Source organism: Wasmannia auropunctata, unplaced genomic scaffold (genome assembly GCF_000956235.1).
Source record: "Wasmannia auropunctata unplaced genomic scaffold, wasmannia.A_1.0 LD336076.1, whole genome shotgun sequence".
NCBI classification, from domain to species: Eukaryota; Metazoa; Arthropoda; class Insecta; order Hymenoptera; family Formicidae; genus Wasmannia; species Wasmannia auropunctata.
In genome coordinates, this window is record NW_012026814.1 from 2,284,834 (window position 1) to 2,309,473 (window position 24,640).

The window sequence follows — 24,640 nt, forward strand, 5'->3', positions numbered from 1 at the left end:
CGGGCGTGAGCGTTTCGCCGCGAGCGGCGAACCGAGCGCCGAGACGGAGGAAGGATTTTTCGTGATTCGGGTGAATGGGCGAAGAACTGCGCTCTCCGACGTACCGGAGGAAATATGGGCGCGCGCGCGCGCTCGCGATCGGGAAGGAAAGAGAGGCCCGTGAATAAGAGGCTCGCGTTACGCGGTTACACTTACTTACGATCTCCCTTGAGGCTTGCGCCGCGAGAGACGCGGATATACCGTTCGAATCGCCACACGCCTCGCTCTCGACGCTCGATTAGCAATTAACGAGGAAGCCGTAACTCGTCGCGGCGCGCACGACGGAAAAAGAATCCGCCACCTTTATCAGAATGGAAATTGCTAACGGTGCGTGCGCAACCGCGGCTGCCAATTAGAGCCGTGAAAACAAACGACCCCGTCTGACTTCTTCTTTCGACATGCCGCGCGCACCGCCGATCATCTTCGCGAATTTTGCTGTTCCAGTTATGCGAATTGAACAATACCGTGTACACAAAATCTTTGCGTTACATTTCGACATGGATAATTGTATCGTAACTAGACTTGGACGATATCTCATATTAGTCTCTTGTTATTGAAGCGCGAAGTCAATTTGGAAATGGAGAAAAATATACAAATAGAAACATTATATATTTTCTTCAGAGAGAATATTTGTCTTGTCATACAAAATTGTTTGCTCGTGGATTTAAGGCTATTAAATTTGCCCTACTTCGGATAGTTATTTATGTAAAATACATTGTTGGACTCGTACGTCTTTGGAACGTAAACGTCTCTATCCTCGAAACTACACATCTACCTACACACATCATTCTACAAATGCCGTTATGCAAACAGTGTAATTATCCTTTTTGCTCTTACCTTGACTGTCTGCCCTGCCTTGAGGAGTGGCTTGTCCGGATCGGACACATATTCCAACGTGATTCCGTAGAATTGGCCCTTGTTGATGTACGTTATTCTGTCGTCCTCGCGGCGCTGCGACGTGCTGATCGGCGACTCCAGGTGGTACTTGAATCCGTAATTCGAGAAACTGAAGGGCAGACAAATAAGATTCCCCAAATGAAAAACGTGAATACACATAGCTACGACGTATGCGTGCGCGTAAGAAAAAAAAGCGCATATTTAAGAAGCAATTTCCCTGGTCATTATGCAGCTGGTCGTTTCACACTCGGTCAAGATTGAATCGCGTTTACTTAATAGACGGTTAGGAGCTCGCAAACGAATACTCAATTAGCTGATTAATGCGCGATGCGATATGAGTTATTATCGTGTCATTATCGGCTAATTCTCCGCCAATGTATTCCTACTATACTTCGTCGCCAAGACAAACATATATACCTGACGCCGCGTCGCGCGGAAAACAACCGATGCGTGCGCGAGGCAGCCAAGATCGCGCAAAATCTTTAACTAATTAGAACGTTCGTCATCGCACGGGAAAAAAAGCGATCGTGATCGGGTATGAATATTCCAATCGTTAATTACGACAGAACGGAGATAACGAAGGGCTCGAATACTCGGAGCCTGGGAAGCTGGCAACCCGGGGTTCCGCGCGAATGGGAAAAAGAAAGACGTCGACAGACACGCATCAACCTATGCTGGGGGGAGAAAACCCGCGACTTCTAATCGAGCTTATCTTCCGCGTCGGTCGCGGCTAAGGCAGGTAGGCGGGCGGCCGATAACTTATGAAAAATGAACGCCCATAACGCCGGAGAGATCGGGGAGGAGAGACCACGATGTAAAACGCGAGACGACAAAACGACGCGCACGATCGAAGGAAGGTGGACGCGATCGGGAAAACGGGAGCAAAATGATCGGTCGCCGCGATCGTGGAAAATCTGTAATCGCTAAAGCCGCCAACTTCTCGTCTCTAACCCGATTTGTCGATACCGGTCTCCATCGATCTATCGTCCGGCGAGCTTTCCGAATGTATATTATTATCGTGTCCTCGCGAGAGCGCCCTATTGTCTTCGAAGCGCACGCACGCTTTCGTATTCGCGGCGCAATCCTTCCGTCCTTTTTTCCCCTTTGTCTCTCCGTTCTTCTCTCCTTTTTTTCTCATTGGGGAACCGAGGGGACGAACCAAGGGGGCAGCGTGCGTGGCGAGCGAGGCGATAACTGACCGTGGCGGGTGAACGCCCTCCTCTGCGCCTTTGCTGCTCGCTACCGTTGCACAGCCGCCGCCTACCCGATGTGTATACCTTGTTACAACTCCCTGTGTGGGTTACGCATGACTACCGAGTCTTTCTCTCGCTCTCGAATCTGTCCGTCTGACCTTCTCGCTTCCGTTCGCGAAAAAAGAATCCCCGGTTCGTAGTAGGAAAGAGAGAGGGTAACCCCTCTTGACATTTCGATTTCACGCTGCGAGTGGTCGGCGGGCTGCGCGATTTTTCAGACCCGGACCCGGCGCGACCCCGAGGCGCTTGTCCGCTCCTCCGGAGTCGGACTCCGGAGATCTGGCTGCGACTTAATAACTTTAACATCATTGTTCATCCCGCGTCGGTGAGTATTCGGAGAGATGGAGCGAGAAATATTCAGCGCGCGTCACTGATCGTATATACTGTCGGCTCTAACAATGGAAGGCAACAAATTACAAAAGACGGATGAAGCGAAACGGGAAGTAGAAAGATCGCTAGGAAGGATGGATACGGGAGAAGGAGAAGACCGAGTGAGTCGGCAAGCGGATGTGATGAACCGCGAAGGAAATGAAGGGTACGCGAAGAGTAAGAGGTGCAGGAAGTTCTTCTTCTGGCGGGTGACTAGTGGAGATATTAGTTTCCCGTGAAACAGAAATGACATTTACAACTCTGTTTTTAGAGGCGCCATTATTCTCAGTCATAGGGGAAATTTTAAATTAAGCATCAGCGCACAAGCGAAAATATTACACAGCTGTATACAAGTATTTCAAACTTCATCTTTCTCATTAGATGCAACGATTATGCGCCTTAATGCGCAACGGAAGTTATAAATGATTAATTAAGTTATGAATTAACAATATGATAATATTTCTATTAATTACAATCGTATGTATTAATCGATTCTTGGGGCCATTAATGTTTTTTGTACAAACATTTGTATCCGCAAGATAAAGGCCGAATATAAATTTCAGAGATTGAATAACGAATCACGAAATTTTTTCCTTCGTCCATAATCACGAGGCGCTTTCTTTGTTGCTTGGCAATTGCTTGCCCTGGGCAGCACAAGTTATTAACTTTTATCGTTGCTCTTCCGTGCCTTTCATGCAATAAGATAGATTAATAGATAAATATCTATCAATCTCGATATCCGTCTACGTATTTATCTATCCATCCAATCGAGCAAATTGAGCATTCGTCTTTGCACATCGTTATTATAATCTCCACATCTGCACATTTATTATAATTTCTTATACTACCATGCAATCTCTAATCGGACAAATCATGTCGAGATATAATTCTATTTCACGACGTTTCCTTTGTTCTCAATCTAATAAGCGTAATTAATTTTAATCAAAAAAATTATTAAAATGAAGAGATGCTTCTCAAACATCTCTTCAGATCAACACTTGTGTTGGATATCATGTTAAATGTTTTTAAATAGAACACAAGAAAAGAGAAATTTAAAAATTATATGTCTCTATCATTGATTTATCGACTGTAGCTTTTTTTAATAGTAGAGCCTACTTACAGTTTCGGTATCTGAATCTTATCAGCGTCGTTTTGTCTGCCGAAATCGTGCCAAGGCCGCGATCTCTGTGGATTCGGATTCGGATTCGGATTTGTCGCACCCGCGGGCACTAGGTTGTTGCGTTGCACCTGCGCCTGTGCGTGGTTCTGTTGCAGCTGCAGTTGCAGGGGTTGGTGTATCACCGCGCCACTCTCGAGAACCACCGCCGTTCCGGCTGTTGTTCCGCCAGGACATAATTCCGTGTAATCGAATGAGGACTAGAAAAAAAATGTTATTTATTAAACAAAACATAAAAACCTCAATATGTGATAACATTTAATACAGAGAAATCCTGCATTTAATCAATTTAGATTAATAACCTCTATTTAAGGACTAGGAATTTTTCTATTCTTTTTTAATTTTACTGAACTCGCGCGAAAATCCGCCGTAAATTACATGAATGTGGATATGTATAAAAATATTAAAACTATAATAATTTACTATAAATCACACAATATATTGAATACTTCAATACATTGAAGTCAATGATTCAAATAATAAATAATAATGAAAAATTTAATCTATTGTGATATTGTTTCTCGTGAGAAAAACTAATATCATAATTTATTTACAATTTTTTTCGTAGGAAGAAACAGAAGGGATGTAATGATAGTATCGTAATATTGATAGAAGAAATAAAGTGTGTGAGGATAGTGGCTCTTTCCGGTTATGTTCTCGTAGATAAAACGCGTTCGCATGTACAAGCGTACTTAATCTCGCTAATTTAAATGTTCGCTGATTACGATGTAATTAGTATTTAAAAACCTAGTAAGGACGTAATTATTTACCGACATCATTCGTTTCGTGTATCAGTCTTATCGCGATTCGATATCTGTACACGTTCGCGTCTTATTTTGCATATCAATGCATTTCATTAGATTTTTCCGTAGCTCAAATATTCCCCCGATAAATTTCAAACTGCGTCGATTAAAGGGATCACTGGACCGATTCCTTGATTAACCGCGCGTAAACACGCGATTTCACGTGGTTATTCCGATGCGCGTCCACCTTGGGATCTCTCTTCTCCTCGTTGATTACACAAATCACCGTAAACAAATCTCGATATATCAACGCAAATGAACCGCAACGAAAAAAACAGTGGCCTTTTCTCATTTATCATTTATCATATGCGCTCTCGTGCATTTTCGATCGTGCACTGCGCATCCGCTGCGTACTGCGCATACTGCCGCCGAAGATAGCGCGAACGGAGAAAGAATAGAGAGAGGAGCTTTGTGGTCTCGTAAAATCAACCGCACAATCCGCACACCCGCTTCCTACCGTGCCTGTTAATAAGCGGCTTGCCAAACGACCTATTCCCTCATACGTCTTCATGCGATTGCGCGTCGCCTGTAGTTATTTTTCAATGCAACGCGGTTACCGCAGCTCGTTACCTCAACTCTCTGTCATCCCGAAAAAAAAGTCACGGCAGCTTCTTTCTTGCTAAATTCTCTAACCGCTGAATCTACCGCACGTCGGCACGAAGCTATTCGTCGTTTCGGAATTTTTTGAATGCTTTATGCATTATAAATGCATGAGATGTAATAAGCATGAAAGTCGCATATCTTCTTCCAGCAGCAGTTTCCGACATTTGAAGGCGATGTCTCGTTAACAAAAATTTTATCGCGTGTCATATATTTTTCTATTAACATTAAATGTTTTCGTGATTACCTCTTGAAATACAATATACTGAAATTCTTGAATTTTTCATAATGCCACAAAAATTTGAATTTTTCAAAATTAATGTTTTATCTACATATTATAGTACACGTGCATGTGACAGGATTTGATAGATCGTCATTTTTACAATTTTATCATGTTGGCGTGTTAAACAAATTGCATGCGCAAACACGCGCAATTTACCGATGGTTTATTTACTTATCGTGTTCCATCAGTCGAGGTACACGACTGTTCTAATTGAGACGTCAGTGGCGGTAATCGAATCAACGTGAGAAACCTGAGCCGCGGTGTATCGCTGACGCGAATGCGAAAACTGTCGTGTACCGTCGCGGTTATAAATATTTAATATCTAAACACGCTGAAAATATCTCATGCCAAGTGACAGCCGGCTAAAAATTCGCGGGTCTGGTTAGGAATACGATACGATTTGCACGCGATATCGGAGGCGATATCCGCGAGGTGTGCTAAAATAAGACATCACTCCGCTCGCCGAAGTTTACGATTGGTTTAACGAGATTTTTTTCTCGCCGTCTCGCGCGGCTCGCAAGTCATCGAATTCATTAAACGGACATATCGTTCGCGTCGTGCGGTCATAATTGGCGTGTTACGTTATCTCGGCGCGATTTAGAGCGTTACCGCTCCTCAAATATTAAGGAAACCGTCTCGGCGGAAGGCGCATTAGTCGTGAGATAAAACGAGCGCGCGCAGACGGGAAAATTTAATGCGTTACCCACTTTGATATCCAACGTTTTAATTGCGCCCATAACACAAACGTGCCGATCAGGCCAAGCGGATCGATTTTCAGTAGCAATCACATCCGATACCTAATCCGCCCGACCCGAGGCTCCGGAGTTTTATTCCAACGTCTGTCGTGCACAAGCGGAGCAGAACGCGAACGCGTGCTTTCTAATTCGTAATGTCGACTAGCAATGCTAATGACTTACTCTCGCGTGTGTAACGCGCGCGATTAATGCTTCCGGAAGCGGACCAGATATGCAACAGCTGTACGTGAGAATGACGAATTGTCCATGTCAAGAACTGCCGATATAAATGAAGCGATACAATCGACTATTACCGCTTAATTGAGCGAGATTTTGCATAGAAAGAATTCAATAACTAACATGAAACTGATAAGTCTAAGAGAGACTTCCAAAGTACGTTCTCGTGAAAACGCGATATAGGATTACTCGCTATTGAAATTAATATTCGTTTCCCTAAGAAATGTGCCGGGCAATTATGTAAACTTATAATTTTATTCTAATATATAGGTACACATCTTACCGTAATGGACTTCGCGACTATTGCGATCCTATTTATTGATCTTTAAACGAGGGTCTGATAAGGGGGTCGCTTCAGCAAAACACGTCTATTACGAAAAATCTTTGCAGGCATTAAGTTTTAACAACCGGAGAAACGGGTTAGGTTTTTTTATGCAGTTACGTTTTGCGGTTTACCGTAATCTAAGATACCATAATCGCTCCTTTAACGTATTATGCGTCGCGATGTATAGTATTAGCGTTCTCCGAATTTATCACGTCGACTGTAACTGTACGTGACGTTAAGATGGAAAAATTCACCTCGACAAATCGCTTCGAGAGCGGCGATCGTACATACAGATTCGATTCGTCGGTATTTAGAACGTTTTACGCCGTTAATACCGCGCCTCGGCGCGCATTGCAGGAGACACGGGGAATTAATCGCGTGAGAGAGCCCGGCTCTCTCGCGCCGGTGAGGTGTGAGGTGCGTCGTCGTGGGCGAAAGCACTTACTTGACAAATCGCATTGAAAACGATAGCATAGCGCGGCGATACCGACACGCATCCGCGATATCTGCGTGCGAATATGCTCGCAATAGGATAACGGTTAATACCGCATATATTAATGTACTGAAGAGAGTGTCCTTTGAGCGGGGCGAGCCGGCCGTGCGTTAACGAACGATGTTTACGATATCGCGCCGCCGAGATTAATTGCATCGCGATCGCTTATGGCGCCGTGGGCGAAGTCGTTTGTACGCGGCCGATCGAATTGAAAACGATAGCGCGGGAGCGGCCGCGGATGATGCCGTCGTTTCCCATCGCGCCGCCTCTACGGTCTTGATTGAGCTACGGTTATTCCACATCGTGTTCGGGCACGGCGATCGTTTCTGCCTCGGCCACACGGCTCCGGAGCATTTTTCTCGAACAATTAATGACGCTGCCGGCATGCTATCCGCGTAATTCAGTAGCGAGAATCTCCGCATAGTAAACGTTTCTTCATATATCTCCCCGCGATCTTTCCTGCAACCCGTTAACTTCGATCGCCGCTGACGAGACAGCCCCGTTCCGGTCGCGTTTGCTCTCGCTAACGTCGCCTGCTGATTGCAATTTATATAGACGTAAGCCGTTTACGATCGTCCCTGTCGGCTAACTCCTGTGACATCATATTACGCGTCTGGGCTGTATTAATATTACGTGGCAGGACAGTATGTTACAACAAGCTTCGTTTTATTTCATTTTAGTGCTCTCTACGTTTAGAGCTCTCTACCTTTGCATTAGCTGATATTATGGAGGTATCAACGAATTTCTTCCGCGGGATTTCTTGTCTAACATTATACTTATCTCACTGTTTTATCGTGGCAACTTTCGCCGTGGACTTATATTATCATCCGCGACTTTAATGATCGTACTCGAAACACCGTATCAGAAACCCGAGAGATCTTTATTCGCTCCGTAAACGCATCCGCGCCTACCTAAGCTCGAGAATCTTTACGCTCACGACGTACTGCAGAAGAGAACCGCTTTTAAAACTGGACGCATCACGCATAAAAACGTATCGAACGATCGGGGCAATGAAATTAATTGTGCTCGAATGGCTCACCTGATGAAGAGCTGTGGTCGGATGATGGTCCTGCCTGGGCGTCACCGCGTCGGCGCCTATGCCAGAGTCGGGGCTGGGAAGATCAACGGTCAGGACTTTGCTGCTGCTCGACGACGAGCGTATCGCGTGTGTCGTAACGTATGAGCTCGGCGCAACCTCGTACCTCGTGTACGAAGCGGTCGTGGTGGATAGCGAGGAAGTGGAGCTCGACGAGGCGAGCGGCGGCAGTGCGTCGCCGGCGACGTACACCGTCGTCGCCTCCTGATGAAGACCACCCGGATTCGCTGTCGCATTCCCGTTCCCAGACGCTGGCGTGGACGTATAGACGGTCGACTGCAACCTCGGGCTGCAGGACGTGTAGGGGTCGTAAGGGCTGCCGTATTGCTGCACCTGTACACCCAAGTCAATTACGGTTGACTTTCCTCCGCTTTCGAACGATTCACCGCGATCGGCGCGTCTCGAGCGAATCGCGATCCCGCGCGTTTCCATCGTCGCATTTACACATCTTCTTTTCATAGAGGGAAAAAGATCCCGCGCGAGATTATGTTGCACTCGTGAAACACGCTGCAATTGAGCAATTTCGAGATGCGCGGGAAGCAACGTTAGAAGAATTTCAACTGTTATTTTCTCAAATATTATCTTGTGGCGCGTAAATGTTGCGTTGGGCTATACGTGACACGACGTTTGGCGATGATTCGTATAGAAGTTGCAAATCTTTAGTAATCTTTAGTAATTTTACACCAAATAAATCACATAACGTTCGATTTGAGAACTGGTTACAAATTCTTTGATCACCGCATGCGATGATTGTGGGAAAACTTTGTGACAAGAAAGATTGAGAATTCTTACAGGAATATATCATTGAATTGATATTTCGGTAAACTTAAAATTTCACAAGTTGTATAAAAAGAACTTTTAAATAGTCGGAGCAAATCGAATAAACGTAAATGATCGCACTTGGCAATGATCGTCTAAAACTTACCTGCAACTGATGCTGATGATGATGATACATTCCCGGTGGTGTGGGACTATCCGCTTGTTTGTGCCGTTTGCTAGGCTGTTGGCCCCCGCGCGACGAGCTGAGGTCCTCTGGTTCCCTCTTGACCCCGACGATGCCGGCGTTCGAGGCACCGTCGTGTCGCAGGGGCTGCGGGCTCAGCGGAAGCGGAAGGCCACCCTGCAGGTTCTGGCTGGGACTGTGGGACTGCTGGTTGTACTGGAGGAAGTGGTGTAGCTCCCCCCCTCCGGCGCCTTCGCCGCCTTCCATGCGATTCGTCGAGGCGGAACCGGAGCCAGGCGCCTCCTGCACCAGCAGCTTCTGGCCCATCACACCCCTTCAACAGTCCGTGAAAAATTGACCTTCAGTTAGCTCCTTTTACCGATCACTGAGATTGGTATCGATCCGCGTCGTGCCCTAAGAACGCGTGACGAATTCGCGCTATGTATATCGAGGTCGGTACTAAGACCCATTCGCGCTGCTACCGATTGCCTTTTATGAGATCCGCCATCTGGACCACCTGGACATTTTTGACACTAGCTTTCTTTTTTTTCATGTCTAATAGAATTGAAATTTATTTAAAATTTTAATGATGACAAATATCTCTAAAAGATCTTAATTATTACAAGAATAGCTATATACATAGAATATATTTTCATTATTTCTTAATCTCGTTAAAAAATTAATGAATTACACACACACACACACACAAATAATTAAGGATATAAATAAAATTTTTTAAAGGTATAAAAAAAAGTTTCGTATTTAAAATAGCCAATTAAAAAGATAAAAAAAAATTAATGATTGTCAATTCTTATTAATATCGCGTGTGTAATATTACAGTAATATTACAGTAGTTTATACTTTCATGATTAGAAATAACTAACGTCATTTGGATTCTACGTATTGAAATGATAATTAAATTGGCATCTTAAAAGAAACACAAGAGACGGGCCGTACTTTCTTTCTGCTTTCTCCGCGCCCTGTCGACGGATGAGATCAGCGGGGAAAACCGGCGTTACACTTCCGCCGCGCGTCGCACGCTGCATCTGCCGAATTCGGCAATAAAATTTTCGATGCGCGGCGCGCGCGAAGAAATGCGATTCGCCGATCGACCGTATATACGGGAGAAGAATCGAGAGGATCGCGGTATTATGCGAAGTAGTTAACATGTTATATTTAGCATGATAATACGTATCCACAATACCGGGGACCCTTATAAACTGCCAACGCTTTTGGTGCACGCCATCTTTCCTCCTCTTTCACCCTCGTCCTATCGTCTTCTCGTCTTTTCCATCGCGAAGGATCGCCCCTTACGTCCCCGTCGGCGCGTCCTGGCAACCTCTGCCAGGTTCTCTCTTTATCTCTGTCTTCTCTTAACCCTTTTTCTCTCTAAAAAAAATACACATCCCTCTCACACTTCCATCTCACTCTATCCTTTCGCGCCATCACCGTGGTTCCTACCCTACGGTCAGATGCTTCCGTACAATGATCTTTTTTTACACTTGATACCTGATCTCTCGTCTACTTTCTCTCCTGTTTCTCTGTCCTGCTTTTGCTCGTCTGTCTCGCAATACAGCGAGAAGGGTGACGCCGAGAGAATGAGAGACTATCCCGCGTGGTGCTTCTCGGATCGCCCTCGGCACACTTGTGCCTGAAGAGAGGTGCGGATAGGCACCGAGGATCGTGGCCGAGATCGCGCGGGGAAAAGACAGGCGGGTAAACCCGGCCGCGGCGCGATCGGGCACGTTCTTTCGTCAAGCAAAGAGAATGCGCCGCCATCACCCGGGGCGATAGCGGCGAAACTCGGGCCTCATGAATTCGGCTTACGTGAAATGGATCTGCTCGCGCGCTCTCCATTCGCGCCGCCTCTCGCGAGAGCGTTTCCCGATAATGCGATGCAAATCCAAGATGCACGATGCGAAACGAGATTCGCGTGCGCGCACCTTGGGAACCCGATACGCACCCTTGGAAATTTGGGATCGCTAGGTGTGAGGTATCAGATTGCAGACCGCGTCTGTGATTGGCGTTTTAAGCTCTCGGGAACGTCAGTGTTTCTGTGCAACTGTCATCAGCATATCTTCATCCGAAATGTTGCCCTCGGGTTTGCGACAGAAGTTTTCGTTAATTAAAAAGTATCGTCATAATTTAAAGCGTTTTTTTTACACCGTGAAAATTTTTGAAAACATTGTCCTTGCATTTCTTTACACATTTACTTCGACTTCATTCAAGAAGAAATAAATATTATCCATAATTCTCAATATACTTATATATTTTAAATAAATCTTGGCACGATCTTCCGACATAGTAACGTTAAACGATGTACAAAACGGAAGATTTTTTTCGCTTTCTTCGTAGTACCTGAGGAAATAAGTATCCTCCTGAATCCTAGTGAAGAAGAGAAAAAGAAAAGCATACAAAAAGAGACAAGAGAAATTTAACATAAAATGAATGTTTCGGATCCAGCTATTTCGTAGAGCTATCTATCCGTATACCATCAATTTCAAGCGTTATTCACGTGTCTGCATTGTCAGGCGAAAAAATCGATAATGCCAGTAGAGACATTACTAATATTCAAGTAGATAATATTCGTAGGTCGAAGTATATGTTAGGTCAGAAGTCTAATAAGTCAACGTTGTTACAACTTTGTCGATAAGATATGTCTCGGAAAACAACTGAAGATATGTTATCACGACTATAAATTTAACTTCTGAAAATTGTTAACTTTGACTTAATGTGCACTTGTGCAATTTGCAATTTATGAGAATGTATACCCATCAAGTTTTTTTCCGTTATTATTATGGCATTGTTACGTCGCTGTGTAATGACTGTCGAAGACTTTACATACAATATAAATGCAATTGGAAATTTTTCTTCGGCGATTTGAAAACATAGAAATGTATAACACGAGCAAAAGAATTCTTTGGTACAAATACCAATTGACATTTGATGTAATAGTGATGCGTCATTTTGTACTGTCTAACTTGTAAAAAAAAAATTACGGTGGCTGGCATCGACTAAGCGCGTGAAATATTCGTAGAAATCCGTCGTCCAGAATGAAATAAACGCTACAAAGGGGAGAGCATTTATTGATGCCGACATCGAAATATACCGTTTTTTATCGTTTCACCTCTGCACCCGCAGGAAACGCCAGTCTTTGGCGACGAGCGGAAGAGACTAGAGAAGTTGGGGGGAGCCGCATTCTTTTTTTCCGTGCATGTGGAAAATCTCGCTGATTACACCGGTATCCGTGGCGCGTTGTCTCCCATCTTCTCTCACGAGATCAATACGCGCCGCGCACGAATTCGTGCCTCTTGCCATCCGTTCGCGCTGCAAACGAGTAAATTACCGCCGCGCGTCACGTTATACAGTCTACTGCAGCATTCCATCGTATTTTTTTTTTATTACGTCGCGTCCCGCGTGGCAGAGAGGAAGCACGCGGTGAGCGCGCAACGCGCGCGTACTTGCGCACGGATACGAGCGCAAGAGGCAATTACGTGCTTACGGTGCAGCATTATCGACGACAAGGCACTCACCCCGCGGCGCGGCGGCAGCGGCGATCCGACACGTGAACCCGCAGGTCGCCGGGGTCGCCGCAGGGTCGCGACACGCATCGCCATTTGTGCGTGCGCGAGTACGCGCGCACGAACGCGATCTTCGTCGTGCAACCTGCAGCGGCACCGCGTCTGGCTTGCGGTACCGGAGCCTGTGGACCAAGCCTCGCGGTAGATCCTGCTTCGGAACCGGAATCGGGTATTTCTCAAACCGGAAATCGGGCGTATCGCGGTATACCCGCTGCGAACGCGTGTGTGCGTATGTCATAAGCGACGGACCTGTCTGTATGTGGCACGGGACGAAACTCGAAAGACAGGTCCGACAAAGTGGCGCTCTACCGGCTGCTCGCACGCGGGTCACTCCTTTGATTATTATTGCCGGTCTGCTCTTTTTTTTTCCATCTCGCGTCTGCCGACTACTTCTCGTACTCGCTCGCGCGCGTCTACGGCTTTTTTTTTGCCGTTACGAGCGCACGCATGCACGCACGTCGGCACCTGTGCTTACAGCACGTGCCACCGCACCGTTGTCGCGGCGATGTCAACGTATGCGTGTACGTATGTTGTACTATGTACGCGATGGACGGTCGGAGAGGAAATTTAGATGCGCGCGGCGTGGCCAACGACGTCTGCCACTTCTCACGATAACCGCCGCGCGGCTTTCCTAGTGCTTCACTTCCTAGGATAATCGCGTGTTTCCTGGAACACGTTACTGCCGGTGGCTTTCGGGAATTATAAAACGTCCTTTGACCCTGATCTTAATATCGCATGATTTTATCTATGTTTTTGTAAAAGTATTCTCGTTTGTAGTATATTTCGTATAGTACTGTCTTTCACAATTTTATTATAATAAATATTTTTAGTGGAAATTATTATGAAAAATTCTCTTCTCTTAGAAAAGATTCTAATGTATAAAAAATGTTATAACATTTAATAATATAGAGTCTTATTCTAAAATTTATTTTATGAAAGCGATTTTTTAAATGAAGTCATGAATTCCAAGAGAAGCGAGGATAAAACGACGCGCTGCATTGAGCAAGATTTTCAGAATTGGATTCGTATCTCTTTTAAATCAACGACCCAATAGTTTCTTCAAGTCCGTGCGTTATCGCGACGCAAATATCTTGATGGTGATGCTCCTTCGTACCTTCGTGCCGGAGAGTACCGATGAACGTCCTATCAAATGTTGACGGTAATCTTATGCCGGGGACGTGGCGATTTTCGCTCTTGCGTAACGATTTGCGGGATTCGATGTCGAGATTGCTTGTGGATCGTAAACCGCGAAATGTCGCCGAATAATCGCATACCCGCGAAACTCGACACCGGCTTGTTACCTCCCGAGGTCGACTCCTCGACTTTCGTCTGGTTTACCGCGGTCGTCGATGTTACGGAACAGGCTACGAATTCGCCCCGGTTCTCAGACCTCTGCGTGTCCTCGAAGTCATACGCGCCTTCCTGCTTTGCTAATGAGACACTACGCGATCCGGTTTTCGGATCTGGTTCGCTCCGAGCACCGTGAATCAACCCTCTGCGAGAAACACGTCCGTTTAATGCTCCTTGACTCCGTTGCGACGATCGAGATCGTTGACAGCCGGAGTGTTGGAGTTTAAATGTTTCTCGTGACCCCGCGAAAACCAGGATTTCGCGGCTGTTCTCCCGCAAGAACGCGACATGCGGTTCCCGCGGTCGCCGAACCGACGATTCTGAGCAGAAACCAGTAAGGCGATACAAAACAGACGGCGCGCTACGGGCGTTTTCTAATCGTAAATTCGAGCTAACGAGATAATATCGCCGCGAGCTGGCTACCTCGATCGACCGATCCAGTTCTTGCCTGGTAATCGAGACCTCATAGTACCACAGTGTTGTCGACACTGTAACATCGCGGCGCACGTAATTGGCGGACTATCCGCTTCCCTTTTCCGTTTATCGAGATCATATTTCGTGAGAAAGAAAATCTACAAGCGGAATATATAGTACGTAATTTAATTGGTACCAGAAAAGTTCAGCCGATATATGATTCTATGGAAAATCTAAAATAGATTTCACTGCAAAAATTTCTCACAAATGGTTAGTTTTAAATTCTCAATAATTAATTCTTAAATAAAGTCTTAAATTTCCAAATAAAAAAATATAAGATTAATTGAAAAGCAAATTTTTGTTTATTTATACATACTCTTGGATTTTACTTTAGCGTAATTTACAAAATTTTAAATAAATACTTTATTTTAAAAAATTCTGTTAATATATTTCATATGTATTAGCTTGTTAATAGCTAAGATTTTACACAAACATTTCCAATGACTTTATATTCTGGTATATATCCAGGATTATGTCCAGTATATGATCCTTACATTTCAGTCTTACAGCTCATCACGCCTCGGATCTTATTGTTAGCACGCGACTCGCTCGTGTGTGATTTTCGCGATCGCGGAAAGATCCGGCTACCGGAGAACGCGCGGAGATGCGATCCCACGCGGCGAGCGCGAAACGAGGGCGTTGCCATTCGCGTATCGCGATCCGTCGAGGAGCCATTATGTTCTTCTATAATCGTAAATTCAAACAAACGAGAGCGCGCTCGCGCGAAGCTACGTGTCGGGCATAAAGCAGCGTGGCGGCGGACGACGAAAACGGGGCATGACACTCGTGGCCGTCCCGCGGTTCTGGTTTCTGGTTCCGGCCTGCCGCCCGTTTCGTTTTACGACGTGACACACGAGGCCCTCCTCCCCTCGTTCTCCTCGGCTCGTCAGGTGGGTCAGAGGCCACCGCGGTAGTGGCCAGGATTCGTCGTAGTGGCGACTCTACGCTCTTAAGCAGATCGCCGCGTAACGATAACCGAGAGAAACGAAACGTGTAATAAGAAGTAGCGACAACCCGCTCGTATTCGTCGTCCGGCTGATTGCCGACCACCGTAAACGTCCGCGATCTCGGAAACGGAAGGTTCCATTATGGTCGCGCACGCATGCTGCGTACGCGTGGAGAACGGTGCTGCAAGGAGAGGAGAGAACGGACTGGACTTCGAGCGGTATGTCGACAGCGAGAGCAACTAATTAGGAGTTTCTAATTGCCGCAATTAGGAATTCACAACTCCGCCGTTTTGCGCCATCCGGATTGTTTCGCGAGCGAACAGTTAATTAGGATCTTTTAACATTATTACAACGTCACGAAATACTTCTTTCTCTCACGATATACTTTTTCTTTTAAGCCATTAAAAAATTCCTAAGATATATCATATTAACCTTTTTCAAGTCTGCCGTGAACAATTCAGATTTTCCAGCTTGATTTTAAAACGCGGTTAATTCAGATACTCGACTCTATAACGTTGTCTCTTAAGATAATAGGAAGACAGCAAAAACGACAAAGAACAATCTTCTTCGCGGAACCCGTTCACGTCGGCTATCTGTCTAATCCCCGAGACAAGTCGGTTGGCCGAGCATGCACCCTCCTGGCGAGCGTAAAGGCCACTGCCGCCTCGTTCCTAAGTAGATCTTGGCGTGACGATAACCAGGAAACGTAATAAGAAGTTGCAGCGTGCCGGCGCTCATTGCCGAGTTCATTCTTGAGAGACCCTTTAAAGACCGGCCTCTGTGAGCAAGACTTCATTACGTTCCGCGCCATTCCGTCGCACGTACGGAAAGATGATCGTAAAGAAAAGACCCGGGCACGGGATATTACCGCCGCTCGTATTATGTGTAATACGGCGTATATGATACAGAAGCGTGGCTAACACCATATTTACTCGACCCCGTGTCTCTCGTCTTCCTCGAGACGCCTCTGAACGAAAATGTATTCCGCTTCATGAAATGAATTTTGAAGAAGTCCGCATCGATCGTAATCGTTTTATTCTTCATTTTCGCACAATGTACGATCTCGCCTAGGCACCTTTAACTAATTACAACCTGTACTACTTATCTCGGCAATTAAGAAGCCGCTTGTACCCCTAGACGCTAAAACATTCACGCGGTTGCTCGCCGCGGGATAAGCATTCATCATATTGACGTTATTCATGCGCGGCCTTGAGCCTGAATTTAATATGAATTAATTAGAAATTTGTTATCTCCGGGAGGTAGTTTCACTTTCGAACTCGGAACGTGATTGCAGCCGCCGCCTGCGGAAAACGTGCATCACCGAGATGGAATCTACCAACGGGTTGGCGCTTGAATTTCATTTCTCAATGTGTTGTGCCACAAGGCCTCTGATGTAATGACATGCTATCGGCGCGTCGGGAAGAAAGAACCGACAAAAAACATTTCCCGAGTTATCCAACGGAGTCGCAAAAAAGAAATAGATCGAAGACAGTAATATCGGTGCATTTCAGCATGAACGCGATACATATTTGGTTGCATCACTTGCGAGGTTTCGAAGAACTCTCGATAGTACGTATGTACGATTGGGATTCACGTGCAACAGTTGTCATTAACATCTCGGATATGAGAAGCGTAATCCGCGTGTGTGCGTTCATTGCGAAACGCGGTCGCTTTTCTCGGTACATCGCATGACCGACGATGAAGCAATCGACCGCAATTGAACGAAAAAGATACTCGATCGTTGTGACAATTACTATGATTCTGAAAGGATACTTCCTGTGCCGAGTTACAGCGCACGCAATTGCAATGATTTTTTTTTTGTGTCGTGTATTGTCGGACGTCAGTTGCGAAAATTGCGGCAATGAATAATAATGTTCGTATCTATATCTTATACTTATATGTCATCTACATTTAAATTGATTATTAAACTTATTAGAAACGTTGTGCCTCTTTTACTTACGATTTCGATTAAATTAACGCTTATATGTAGAGCTCAGGTCTTTTACGCTTCGAATGAATTTAAATTTGATGAAGAGTATAAGTGCAACCGTTTCCTCTCGGCGGCGTCTCTCCACATTGAATATTTTTTCCGCATTTCGATTGCCATCATCGTCTACGTCCGAGAGGCGTCTTCATTCGCTAATTGAATCAATGTTGCCGTAGATGCGAGAGCGGCTACACGCGCGGCGGGTATCCTCTTATTTCCCGCTCTACCCCGCGGCCTCGCTCCGCGGCCGTTCTCCACGTTTGGAAGGCGGATATCGCGGTTGTCGCTTATGCCCGCGGACGTTAAGATTAAGGCGGCGATCTTGCGGAGTGCCGGGAGGCCGTCTTTTACGGCGGCGGCTTGCTGTGAAACCGTACGCCGATTCTCGATGGCTTTGCGCCATCACTCTACAACCCCGTGGCGAACCTTAAGCGACCGCCGGACTCCGTAAGAGTCCTGGCGAGCTATCCGCCTCCTCTGCAGACTCGGCTCTGTACACTTCGGGATCTGACACTCGATGATTGAACCTCTATGTGAAAATTGCATTAATAACGACACGTTCCCTTGAAAGAGGACAAGTCATGAAAATCTTGCGTTTAGTCGTTGACCGTCAATAGATTCAGTCGGGTAAGAATATGCCAGGAAAAAGTGGACTGAAGAAACGAGGCCATTTTTACAATGAGTAAATCAAAACGGTCATTTCATTCGCTTCACAGTAGATGCGGCCCTGCCTCTATGGGATTGAACGCTTAAAAACCCGCGGACACCTAATGGTATCCTTATGCACTTACAACAATATGGTTAATTGAACAGAATATTCCCGGTGCTTGGCTTCGCAGCAGGCCCATTATTCGAATTACGACATGGCCGTCTCTCGGCGTGATCGCGTCGAGTTCCGCATATTTTTCTGGACCTTATGTTGGGCACGATAACATTATAATTTAGTACACTCGAAAGATCTCACATTACTGCTCGTATTGAAAAAGTTACATTTGTATTCTAGGGTTAATAAATTCAGTACTTCCTATTTTTAGTCGAAAATTAGCTTGAAAGCAAGGTACGTGGAATTTCTAAAATTCTTATTCCTAAAAGTTTATCTCTTAGTTGTTAGTCTCTTATAATTTAGTCATGAGTAAGCATACATTTGACTAAGACTCCAACATTTAGAGACTCGCTTTAATCTACTTATTAATTAAAATGAATCTATCAAATTTCAAACAAATTTCAAGAAAAACAAGGATTGCTTGAGCTTATTGTACAAATTCGTCTTACGTTTTAATTTAAAAAAATCGTGAGAAAATTGTAGCGCATTTTTGGCATTATTTCAACGCCAAAAAAAAAATACATTATATACGACGTATGCTATGAAAGCAAGTAAATCAGTTTTACGCGCGGATTCATTCTATGTTCACGTTGAGATACATCTGAACCGTTCATGTTCGTGTCAACCATTTCATTTTTTTTCCTTTATTTTCGCAGTCGCGACCAAAGAAGCGTCTGATCCCTTCAGCGAGTGCGACACAATGAAATTGGATTAAAGTCATGCCCTTGCTAGTTCTCGCCAGCTCGTTCTCTCTCCCCGCAGCGACGCGACTCGAGAGAGGAGTTTTAACGATCTACCGCCGTACAAATTGTCAAGATGCTATCATCTCTCAGCGGGGAGAGAGAACGGGGGTAAGAGAGGCAGATAGGATGATACGACGTGAGAGAGATGAAGAGAAAGAGAGAGAGAGGCACGGAGGGAGAGGGCAGCGAAGGGGGCGAAAAGAGAAGATGCGAGGGAAGATTAGGGCGGCATCTCCCCACGGCGAGGTCGGTAACAGAAACTGCTGTTGGTGATGCTCTTGATGCCGCGCCGCAGTCGCTGTTGCCGCCGCGTTTCGCCGCACCACCACGCTCTCCTCTCTCGGCTGCCCTTCGTATCTGACGCGATTCGTACGTTGAGGATTCTCAACAGTAAATTACAAAATATGCTAAGCGGCCGATATAAATCAAAAGTGGGGCCCGCGCGCGTCCGTGGGTTCCCCGAGGGGTGAAAGAGAGAGTCCTTTACCCGTCGCCTCCGTCTCCCGGATTCCACGGCGCAAGGGGTATAAGGGTCCTCCGCATCCTCCGTGAGTCGACCGAACCCAAAATATAAGGAGAGACCCCCATCACGAATCGGGAACGAGGGAGAATCTCCTTCTCTTTCTCTCTTTCTCACCTTCTCGTGCAGGGCGTAGAACGCCGATGCGATGCAGTTTGCAAACCGAGCAAATGGACCGGAAGACTCGAACGCGAGATATAAATAGGCTCGACTGGAGAGCAATATATCTACCCAACTAAACTCCACTAAATTGCTTCGAAGTAATGTAGAAGAGAGCGATGTAGAATCGGGAACGTTCGTGGTTCTGTATGAGCAAAGAGAAAGAGAGACAGAAAGAGAAAAAGAGAGAGGAGGGAGGGGGAAAGAAAGGCCCCATTTATCGACGGCACGCTGCGTACTCATTTAAGCGCGAGAGAGATTTATGGAATATCGATAAACTCCTGAAGAAAGAATTGTGATTGCTACTTCCTCAAGCCGTAAATGTAATCTACGTAAATGGGCCTTGCGTGGAAAGTTCGGGTCATTTTATGCCTATTTCTTGCGGTATCAACAATTTTACAATTTACCTCAACATCACACGATAGAAAAGATATATCCAATATACACGCTATTCGATTAACGAGAATTTCATTCATCACTCAATCATTCATACCCCACATTTAAAGAGAAAACAATTTAAACGTATCATCAGTGTCGAACTGATGCATAGCCCTTCTCTGCATTTATCTCGCAATTAAGATAACAGATATATACCTGTGCTCGGTAGAATGCGAATCATCTAATTAACGCATCAAATGTCCCTCGGTGCTCGGTCGATTTTACACGCGATTGTTCCGCGTAATCGGTCGCGGTAACGAATTATGCTCACCGCGAGCGCTCAATTACGCGGTCGAGGCTATTAATCGAGATACGGCGAAACACGAATAGCTAATAACGCGTTAAGAGTGTTCACTGTAACATCGGGACGCGGGACTATCTGCGGATCTACGCTAATCGAGTCCTCCCGATGCACCCGGTACGTAGAGCCGTCACGCACACGCACGTGTTTATGGATGAGCCACGTACGAGTCGCGACCACGTGCACGCGCGCGACCGGCGCGCTTCTAAATTAAGTGCATCGAGTGAAGAAGAGCCGCGCAAGTGCATAAAATTACGTGCGTTACATGCAAGAGCGGCGCGAAAGGTGCTTTCGCAGATTGCTGTACCAAGGCTACGCACTTTCAAAAACATCGAGAAAAATAATTATCCTCTCAGTTCCTCTTTTATATAAATTATTATAACATGGAAAAGAGAGAGAGAAGGAAGGAGAGAGTAATAATCGTATAAGAAAGTTACATAAATACACAGGTGAAACGTAAGAGGTAATTTAATTTAAAAAAATTGATAAATATGTGGTTATTATAGAATAATTTTAAAGCCTTCGATCTTATCCAGAGGGTTCACTTGTCGTGTTACTTTATACCTACTATATAGCTTCAGATTTCTGCGCGATGATGAACCAAAAATTGGTTTCAATTTTAAAGCTATTTTTCAAGAAATTGTTTATGTCCCAGCAAAAGTTCCAGTTAATCTTGACGGAGAGTCTCGGGAACGTGAATATTCTTGAATTATTTAAATGCGCGAGAGGCGTGCAGAATCTTCCTGCATTCGCATGAGCGTGATTATATTCCGTGGATCAAGCCGTGGAAAATCGCGTTTCTTTCCCTCGCCTCGCGTATGATTACAAAGCTTATACGCGCGGATGAGAATCTGAAATAGCGAGATAGCGAGGTACCCGCGAAACTTTAAAGCAGCGAGTAAAGGTTGTATAAAGCGTGCATAATAGCGGCCGGTGTCTCTAGCTGATTTTATCGGAGATAAAATTCACATTTTGAAATTTTACTTCAACATTATAACATTTGATATTATAATAAATAAAAAGGTTTTTCGTTACGAGAAATTAACAAAAATTTAAAGATACCAATGCATACATTGAATACCATAGACAACGTGAAACAAAGATGTACAATTTTAGCAGCTGAATTTCGGTCGCTGAAAATCCTTAAAAATCCTACATCGTCTCTTTCGGGTTATAATTTTGTCATATCGCAAATTTAACAATGTAACAAAATCAATACTTACGTGGACCAGAGTTCATGGGTGGGCGGCAGTTTGACATCCGCTGTCTTCTCGGGTAGTTTGTAGTACTCGTAGACATAGGACGCAGCGGGATCATCGCTGTGATTAACTACCGCCGACTGATGCTGCTGTTGAAGGTTTAGCATGGCCGCGGTCGCTACTGAGAGCGGATGCTGCTCGCAGTAGGCGCGCCAGTCACCCTCCATACCCTGAACCTGCACCTGCACCGCGGCGACCCTTTTGTGAACTTCCGGATCGGCGCCCTCGGCGCTCTGCAAGGTCTGCGCCGCTGCCTGGGCCGCCGCCTCCTCCGCTCCCAATTCCTCCTCCTCTTCCGGCTCACGCTGCCCGGACACGTAGCTCTGTTGCTGCTGCTGTTGCTGTTGCTGCGCTTCGTCGCTGACGACGGTACCGTTGGTGTCCTCCTCGCTGCGACTGCGTCGCCTGTAATCAAGCGAAGAGCGATTCGTTTTAATTACTACGAAACTATAAGTACTCGGCTTCAGATAGTCAAACATAATTGCATGAATATTTGATTGCCACGAAAAAATGCGTATTATGACTCACAAGTCTGTCGATATTACCGCGTTTGAGTGCGGATATAAAATGTAATTAGCGCGAGTCTGTAAAAGCAATAGTTAACCATCTATTCAATAAAAATATAAGAATCGTGCTTCTCATGTCGCTTAGCGACGTGTTCTGTAGATTCATCAGGAAAAGGAAGCGTCAGTATCTATGACCGACAATGTTCATTCGAGCAGCCAATTCTCTCTTCTGCTGTTGACGACGACCACAGGCGACACGGCAGCGATGCATGTCGCATAAAAAAAAATTACAAATAAAAAAAGATTTCCCCCCCGAAGGCTGCGGTAATGAATGTGCCGCGGGATAACAGTTAGAAATAACCGGGCCCGGTAGAATGTAATAAATTACAACGGACCCATCGAATTTATCAATTAGCGATAATCGCGGCGCATAAGCCGCACTGATGATTCCTCAATTTAGCAATGACCACCAACGGTGGAAGTGCATCGCGCATCGGCGGATGGTTGCGCCGGTAATTTATCGCCGTCGTGTACCTCGCGATACCTAATCGCATCGTGCGCGAGGGGGAAAGAGAGAGAGAGAGAGAGAGAGAAAGATACGCGCTTTCGACTTCGTGCTTAGCCACCGATATTTGTCACCGGTCGTTACTTTCCGCCGAAGTAACAGCCTTCCGGCTGTATAGCGGGGACGCGGATCGACGACGATTCATGAGAGTGCGCGTATGGGACACACTTGAGCGTACATTTCAGTGAAAAAAGTTTAAGCGTCATATTGCAAATTAGGCTGATTTCTACTTAGCTACTTTTCACGGGATATTTATGTAGTTAAACCGGAGATAAGAATTCTCTTAAATTCTCGATCTCTACTTTATGCACCAACAGGACGCGTACGGATGTATCTTTTTTGAAACCCGCAAGCCAACAGAATTTTATTCATTGCACGGTTTTTATTTCGAAATCTACATTTTGACGCTTGCCTTTTTTGCAGTACGCGCATCACCTGTCTCCGCGCGACAGGGATAAACTTAATCGCGGAGAAAGAAATCTCGCGCATTGCCACCGGGTCGGAGCAGATGACGAGGAGACGGGCGACGAAGTACGAGGGGGAGGGGAGGGTTTACATCGTAAATACGTATACACGCACGAAGATTAATTATTATAAACCCCTGCCTGTTGCCTGCAGTCATCAATTTATACTCCTCTCTCGTGCATCCCAATTCCAATCCCGATCCCGATCCCGTGAGTCGCGCTGCGGAATAAAGGCTCATCCTCTCTAATTTATGCATGTCGAATCAATCTCCCTCCTTCCATCCTTCCTTTCTCCATCTTTCTCCCTCTCCCTCTATCTCGTCCTCGTTTTACCTACGTGTTCCTTCTACGTTCCTCCTCGCGCACCTGGACAACCGTCCCTGAGAGAGAAGGACCAGCCACCCCGATAATGAGGACCCGAGTTATCCTGTGCAAATATTTTCCTCGACGGCTGTTTGCACAGGCACGAACGGACCGGAGATCCGATCATTGAATGCACCGCCGACGTACGTGCTATATATGAGTTTTTGCGCGGAGAAATCTCGAGCGCACGAATGTGGTAGTCGATTCCGATAGCCGCGATTCTGCATCTAGCATACCTGCACCGTCTAGACAATGAAATTATGCGCGATCATCCGGGCGAAAACTTCATTCCTGGCGAAATGCAAACATAGATTTCACGGCGATGAAATACCGCGCCGCGTGAGCACATTGCTATTCTTCTTGCCTGCAGTGCAATCTTCATCTTGTTCGCTATCATCCTGCGTATGGTTTCACTTGAATTTTCTCTCCGCTGTATTAATAGTATTCATTGATCACGTGCGGCGCGAAACTATTTTTCTCGAGAAACTATTTCTCATCGCCAACTTGACCAAATTTTTATAATTCGACGTCAGCAATAAATTCTTACAATCTTATAGGAGAATTAATTATAATCACATATCCTCGAGTTGTAGATTTCAATAAATTTTGGTCTCCTGCGCAGAGATTGAAATCATTATAATTTCACTGAGTTTAATTTTTAATATATTACGAACCAAACAAAAAAAAATCTTACGCCAATTATCACAAATGGGTGCAGAGATCATTAGTATCGTTCAATTCGAACTGTTGCCGGAGCTGTAACGACATCGATTTCTTACCATAATTTTGTACCTCGTAGTAATGTCACGTATGCGCGCGTACTTATCCGCGTTTATTTATTCCTGAAATTTGAAATAAATCTTTCTTTCTATCATACCCTTGCTTGAGGGATTTCTCTCCTGCCTGATAAA

At 45.4% G+C, this 24,640-nt stretch overlaps 1 protein-coding gene across 1 annotated transcript in view; it reads right to left on the bottom strand.

The window, feature by feature from the left end:
• The window catches only part of LOC105449273 (protein grainyhead), a 104,158-nt gene that overhangs the window by 6,557 nt on the left and 72,961 nt on the right, over positions 1-24,640 (bottom strand). Inside the window, exons 4-8 of the mRNA XM_011688391.1 lie at positions 21,796-22,236; positions 9,232-9,583; positions 8,250-8,639; positions 3,679-3,935; positions 877-1,045 (exon numbers count right to left, since the gene is read on the bottom strand). Of these exons, the coding sequence (XP_011686693.1) occupies positions 877-1,045; positions 3,679-3,935; positions 8,250-8,639; positions 9,232-9,583; positions 21,796-22,236 (1,609 nt within the window). The remainder of the gene's footprint in view (positions 1-876; positions 1,046-3,678; positions 3,936-8,249; positions 8,640-9,231; positions 9,584-21,795; positions 22,237-24,640) is intronic.